This window comes from Lolium perenne, chromosome 6 (assembly GCF_019359855.2).
Source record: "Lolium perenne isolate Kyuss_39 chromosome 6, Kyuss_2.0, whole genome shotgun sequence".
NCBI classification, from domain to species: domain Eukaryota; kingdom Viridiplantae; phylum Streptophyta; class Magnoliopsida; order Poales; family Poaceae; genus Lolium; species Lolium perenne.
The window spans coordinates 266,510,490-266,517,612 of NC_067249.2; the positions used below are offsets into that span (position 1 = coordinate 266,510,490).

The following is a 7,123-nucleotide window of genomic DNA, read 5'->3' on the forward strand; positions in this document are numbered from 1 at the left end:
AATTTTATATCTTACAAATCACAATGTTTAGGAGAGTAGTACCACAATAGAGCGCAAAGACTAATATTTAGGGATTACCCGAGCAAGGGAGAGTTTTTCTCCGGTTGAATTTTACTCAAAAGACAAAAGTTCACGTGGGTGCGGGAGTCTACAAGAAAATAGATATTCATGCAAGACATAGTGGCTACCTTAGAATCATCTGTCGACATAAAAGTCTCACTAGGATAAGAAGACAATGTTTGTGAAGGTGTGAATAATGATGGAGACATGTTAGCTGTTAGGTGAAGTCTGGAGGACTCGAGAGTACGAGATAAAATTTACAATTTTCATAGTTTTTAGCAAAGACATTAAACAAGATGCATACGAAAAAAAAACATTTTGTCAACTCTATGTAAAGTTCATGGTTTTGCCTGCAAAGACAATTAAGTACCATGGTTGGGGGCCACGAGCGGTTCTACCACCCCTCCAGCTCGGGCTTACCGACGGTGCAATACCTTATGTTAGAGGAAATTGCACAAAACAGCAACTCTCAGGGAGAGTGTTGCACAAACCAGTGACTTGAACTTTAGTTTGCACAGAGCAGTCACTCTAGTGGTAGTTTGTTGCAAGGAGCTGTAATGGCTTCATTTTGTTTGTTGCAAGGAGCTCTAAGGGCATCTCCAGCGGCGCGACGCATTTTAGCGTTCGCGCGCATCCGTTTGCGTTGGTCGAAATCGACCGCGCGTCCGTTTGCGTCGGGGTGGCTCTAGCGGCACGACGCATTTTTTGGCCGAATCATTTTTTTAAAACATGAAAACATAATTTACATAGTTTAAACATGAAAAAAACCCTAACGCCTACTGCTGCTCGTCGTCGCTGTCGAGCACGATGAGATCCGGTATCGCCCACGGCCAGTTGCCATCCGGGGGAGCGTACGCCGGGCGCGCCGACGGTGCTGGAGGTGGAAGCGCCCAGGGCTGCGGTTGTGGCGGCGGTTGAGGCGCCCAGGGCTGCGGCTGTGGCGGCGGTGGAGGAGGCGCCCAGGGCTACGGCTGTGGAGGAGGAGCCCAGGGGTTGTACGGTGGCGGTTGTGGCGCCGCCGAGTCCTGTAGCGCCTGTCGAAGGGCTTCATCCTCCGACAGGACCGGCAGCATGACGCCGGTGGCGTAGCGGGGCAGCGGTGGCTGCACAGGCGCGTCGTTCTCGGAGACGAGGACACTGAGCTTCGCCATCTCGTCGTCCGTCATGTTCTCCGGAGCTCGAAATTGCGGCCCTCCAGGACAAAAACAACATGAACAATGGAGCATTGTAGCATCAAAGATGACAGCAATAATATGATCATCATTCGGATCACCATCATGGCTCATAGAAATATTTACAAAATTTGTTGTCCCTGTGGAGGTGCATATGTTGGAACAGCTTGTCTTGGTGGAATCCATGGTGTGTATCCTGAAGCTGGAGCATGGGGCATTGCATCAGAGGTTCTTGTATCTTTCGGTGGAGCAGCGGGAGGGTATGGTTATTGGATGCAACCGGATGCTAGTGGTTGCTCAGGACTTCTTTTTCCAGGCTATTGGGTGACGGCATCTTAATAGAATAGCAAATGCATAGCTTTTCTGAGTGCCATATTTTCAGCTGGTTGATTCATGTATCAACCTTAGCTTTTCCATGATTGTAATAAGTGATGTTGAACGTTTTGTGACTTAATACTTTAGTTAATAAAGCAATCCGTGTGCATCTATTGATGAAGAGGCTGGTTTATCGAAAAAATGCATTATTTACCGTTCCAGTGAGTAAATGGAAATGTCACAAGTTTGTACACAGCCACAACTAAACCCTAACGAGATCATCAGAGACTAATAGCAAAGGGAATGAGCATCTTCGTAGCTTACCGAGTGAATGGCTCCAAGTCGTCGGATTCCATTGTTCGTGTCCCTGCCGCCGGCCGGCTGCTGCAGCCTCCGACGGGTCCTCCTAACGAGCTACCATTGACTGGGAAGAAATGATGGAGACCAGGAACAAGTCGGTCGTGCACCAGATCAACTCGACCACTTGGAGCTGCTCCTATCTCCGGCCGGGAGTCGCCGCCGCCATCTCCTCCTGCTAGCCACATCGGGCCACCGCCGCTCGCGTCCCCGTCGCCTGCGAGAAGGGAAGTGGACAGGGCTCGAGCCGATTCCGTCCTAGAGCGGCTCGATCTCGTTGATCCACTCCCGTCACCGGCCATACATCCCTGCCGGCGTCGCCTCCTGGCGGCCACATCGGACCGCCGCCGCCTGGGGAGAGAACAGGATGCAGGGAAAAGGAAACGTCCGCTCTCGTGGTGGTTCAGCGAAGGGAGCGGCAGTTTAGATGAAAACGTGCTACCAGGTCAGCGTCCTAATTAACTAATACACTGTTAAATACGTAGCTGATCTCTTTACAACCGATGAGTTCTGAAGTCGCTGGTCTGTGCAACGAAATATTAAAGTCGCTGGTATGTGCAACATTCACCCGAAGACTTACTGGTATGTGCAATTTTCTCCTTATGTTATGTTAATTGTCACGATGATTTGTCCAAAAAATGGCATTGATTTGTGGTTTGCCGAGGCTTCAAGAAGTTCATGAATTGTTGTGTTTTAAAAAATCTAGCTAAGTCGGTAGCATCACATGGCCGCACCGTCCCTATAAACGGCCAGACTCATCATAATCGACGCTGCATATTCCCCTTGTCTCATATCTGCTCCCACCGAACCCTGTCACTGTTCGTTATCAGCCTCCTAACCCTAGCTACCCAACCCTATTCTACTATCTTGTTTTAAAATAACAACATACACATGTATAGGCATGACACCTTGCACATTGCATTGCGCGCCGTTATGTACGTGGACTGAAGCCTAGCCGTCTATCTAGGCACAAACTAAAATACAGTGCTGTACATATATTTCTGTTCTGAATAGATTGATTAATTATTGCATTACGTATTCAGCCAGCATATGATATTGCGATGATGGATATGTGCCAGTAGAATATGTTAGCTGGACAACATATTCACCGATCATCTTAGTGACTGATGTCATGATACTGTACTGTATGTTATCCGGCAGCTAGTCAGAGCGTACGTTTCTTATATATTTAGTTCGAGCAGGGAGTGATCAACTCATTAAAGTCGATCACTAACTAAGACACGTCGCACTAGACGATAGGTTTGACAAAAACAAATATGGAGGATATGTATTCACATATTTGAGGATCTTACGCAAGCTAATTGCACATATGGAAATTAAGAAGATGAACACCCAGCCAAGGATACACAGTACGATGACGCGTCTGAAGAGTGATCCACGATCATAAATTTTTTATTCTCATGCGCAGTACTAGCACTTCACTTGAAGATCGCTAACTCGATCGTTCCTTCTTAATTTACATTTGCATGCTTAATTCCGTAAAAGTACAGTACAGTACAAATTGAAGGGAAGGAAACACAAGTACTGAAACTCGCAGATTTTGATGACTGGCACGCACACGCTCACGAACAGTACGACACGGTAGATAGATAATTATAGCGTGCGAAATGATCCATGTACGCACCACCAACGATCGCCACCTGATGCTTGATGAACAGCAAAGATTCCCGTGGTCGACTAATTGTCTAGTCGCGGCTCTTGAAGGGGATTGCCCTGATCACCACCACGTGGTAGATGGCCGCCAGCGCCGCGCCGATGAAGGGACCAACCCAGAAGATCCACTGCATGACAAAAGATCAATTAGTCGCTCGATCGTAATCATCATCAAGCTTAATCCTCTCTAAGAACCAATTAATTAATCATAGATGGTTAACCAGTGACTAGTAAGTGAGGTATGTTGATCATCTTCTTACGTGGTCGTCCCATGACTGCTTCTTGTTGTAGATGATGGCGGCGCCGAGGGACCTGGCCGGGTTGATGCCGGTGCCGGTGATGGGGATGGTCGCCAGGTGCACCAGGAACACGGCGAACCCGATCGGAAGCGGCGCAAGGATCTGCACCAGTTTTCTAGCTTATCAGTCCATCCATCACCGACGAACAAGAAGAACGTTCAACTGCGAGGCGGCCGGCCGGCGCCGTTGAAGAAGAAGTAGAGGATACTTACGGGGACGTGGGAGTCTCTGGCGCTGCGCTTGGCATCGGTGGCCGAGAACACAGTGTAAACCAGCACGAACGTGCCCACGATCTCCGCCCCGAGCCCGTCCCCCTTGGTGTACCCAGGTGCGACGGAGTTGGCGCCGCCGCCGTTGCCCATGTACAAGGTCGTCTGGAACCCCTTCACCACGCCGGCGCCGCATATCGCGCCCAAGCACTGCATCACCATGTAGAACACCGCCCTCGTCAAGGACAGCTTCCTGGCCAAGAACAGCCCGAAGGTCACGGCCGGGTTGATGTGGCCGCCGGAGATGCCGGCAGTGCAGTACACGAGCACGAAGATCATTCCCCCGAAGCTCCAGGCGATGCCCTGGATGCCCACCGTGCCGCACTTGGACCCGGACGGGTTGCCGACGACTCCCATCACGGTGAGCACGCTGATGTAGAGGAAGAGGAAGGTGGCCAGGAACTCGGCGATGCCGGCGCGGTAGAAGGACCAGGAGGTGAGCTCCGACGCCTCAAAAAGCGGCGCCGGGGGAGGCTCCTTGTAGTCCTTGTCGTCGCCGCCCTGGGCTGCGGTGCCGATGGGCTGGCGCTCCGAGTAGCGGTTCGCGCCCAGGCGCACGTCCTCCTCCTTGCCCTCCATCAGTGAGTTGCTTGAGCTTGAGCTTAGCTTCTTGGGTTTGTTGAGAGGATGAAGATGGGTGAGTGGGAGTGAGTTGAGGAAAGTTAGTGGCTTTGTAGTGCTTCTTATAGAGGAGGGCAATCATCAATCATGGCCGCCCTGCCCTGCTCTTCTCTGCATGGTCTGTGTATGAGACTATGAGAGTGTGTGGTGAACCTGGTGATAAACTTTTTTTCTTGTTTATTTTATTTGTTGCCACTTGTTGATTAGTGGAGGATGATGATACGGGGGTTTGGTTTGTTGATTAGTGGCCTTGTGATAGCAATGTTAGCTAGCTCTCTTGATTAGTTATTTGTTTGTGGTTTATGAAAATGTATATGGTTTGTTAACTCTTGTTGTGTCACCTCATCTGTCATGGGGTGGCAAAAACTTGTGGTATTGAATGGCTTAGACGGCTCTTGTTAATTAGCAAATACTAGTACTAGCTTGAACTGATGATAAGATAGGCTTAATTAGGGCTGCGCTTACTATTAGTTTATTTGTAGGGAATTGTTTGTTAAGATAGGATTAGTAGATGATTTTGTATCACGGGGTTGGGAAATAGTGCCCTTTTTCCTACTACATCCAATCCTCACGTCTAGATTTTTTTCATAAAGAAAATATATTAATATCTCTAAGATCATAATTACATCAACAATGAAATGTTCTAAATACATAGCGGATGCCACATCTCTACTAAAAAGAAGAAGAAACAACCAAATATCCTCTATGGTGATCAAAACCTCATAACTGCAACACAAACCACTGCGATGATAGCATCCTAAGTCATCGTTCTCAAAACAATACCTATAACAAAGCAACCACGAGGCACAATCAATGAAGACCACATATTATTTTAGAATGTAGTAATTTGTTGTTAGACACGGACAGATGGTCAGTTCGGAAGCTGGTCTAGCTTAGCTAGCTAGCTGAGCATCTTTTATCCTTCTATGGATCGATCAATCATAGGCACAAATCAGCCACCTCAAAAGTGAAAAACATAGAGATTTTTTTTTTCAACTTGATAACACGGCCGTGAAGTCACCTACCGAAAGCTCTAGCTTCTATATATCGAGTTTCTCACGATGTCAGGCGACAGAATTTGGTAAAGGCTCGATCTATTTATGTACTTTCTGCGTCATGAAGAGTTGGAAGAGAGGATTTATGATGTACTGTACGTATCTGTTACGGATTTCTTTTAGCAAAGTGAAGAGTGTTACGAGCACAGCCACTCACCGTGGCTATGTGTGGGATCAAACAAAAGAAACACGAGATGCAACGCGAATAGCAGAGCGGAAAAAGAGAGGCTGGAGAGCGACAGGGAGGAAGGGGACGGCAGCCGCAGCTTCATCGCTGGCCACACTACCGCACCGCCGGCCACCTCCTCCCCTGCAATTCCGACCTCAGCTCCAAACATACATGGCATGGCTTCAGCTAGAAAAGAGGACAAAGATATATTGTTATTCCACGTGGCAATCGCCCGCATCAAGGCCTGAATTGTCGGCGGTGACTACTTTGGGCGATGACCGTACGCCCATCATCCATTGTGTCGCCTAAACCGGCAAAACCACCAGACTCTTGCCACGTGTGCACCTGCTCAGATCGTGTGCTTTTATTTATTTTTCACATCAGGAACAATCATTGTTCCGTTGAGTTTTTGCTAAGTTCATTCTACACTTTTGTAAGTTTTCCAAGTGGGCTCTGGTGTAACTAGGGGCTTGTTTGGTTACCCACATCCCCTCCAACCTGGCCTAGTGGGTGCACCATTTAGCCGTTTGGATACCTGCAGGTAGCCTTGGTTCGGACCATTGTGAACCTTAAGGGCATCTCCAGCGCCGCGACGCATTTTAGCGTCCGGAAATATCCGCACGTTTCCGTTTGCGTCGGTCGAAATGGTCGAAATCGACCGCGTGTCCGTTTGCGTCGAGGTGGCTCCATCGGCACGACACATTTTTTGAGCCGAATCTTTTTTTGTCATGAAAACATAATTTACATAGTTGAACACATGAAAATAAATCCTAAACGTGTGCGCCTACTGCTGCTCGTCGTCGCTTCGAGCACGATGAACTCCGGTACCGTCCACGGCCAGTTGGAAACCGGGGGAGTGTACGCCGGGCGCGCCGGCGGTGTTGGAGGTGGAGGCGCCTAGGGCTGCGGTGGAGGCGCCCAGGGCTGTGGCTGTGGCGGCGGTGGAGGCGCCCAGGGATGCGGCTGTGGCGGCGGTGGAGGCGCCCAGGGATGCGGCTGTGGAGGAGGAGCCCCGGGATGCGGCTGTGGCGGCGGTTGTGGCGCGGCCGAGTCCTGGAGCGCTAGTCGAAGGGCTTCATCGTCCGACAGGCCCGACGGCATGACACCGGTGGCGTAGCGGGGCAGCGACGGC

General features: G+C 49.5%; 1 protein-coding gene across 1 annotated transcript; it reads right to left on the reverse strand.

Moving 5' to 3' along the window:
• Positions 1-3,280: 3,280 nt before the first annotated feature.
• On the reverse strand, positions 3,281-4,862 carry LOC127305523 (aquaporin PIP1-5). The gene is made up of 3 exons (XM_051335991.2): positions 4,090-4,862; positions 3,839-3,979; positions 3,281-3,706 (listed from the first exon to the last, which is right to left on the reverse strand). The coding sequence occupies exons 1-3, from the start codon at positions 4,723-4,725 to the stop codon at positions 3,611-3,613; spliced, it is 873 nt and encodes a 290-aa protein (XP_051191951.1). The 5' UTR covers positions 4,726-4,862; the 3' UTR covers positions 3,281-3,610.
• Between the last annotated feature and the right edge of the window lie 2,261 nt (positions 4,863-7,123).

Excerpts from the sequence above, each read along its gene's own strand:
- LOC127305523 (XM_051335991.2), bottom strand. The coding sequence starts at position 4,725 with ATGGAGGGCAAGGAGGAGGACGTGCGCCTGGGCGCGAACCGCTACTCG. Across the intron at positions 3,980-4,089 it reads CCAGAGACTCCCACGTCCCC|ATCCTTGCGCCGCTTCCGAT; the intron begins GTAAGTATCCTC and ends AAACTGGTGCAG. Across the intron at positions 3,707-3,838 it reads AGCAGTCATGGGACGACCAC|TGGATCTTCTGGGTTGGTCC; the intron begins GTAAGAAGATGA and ends TTTGTCATGCAG.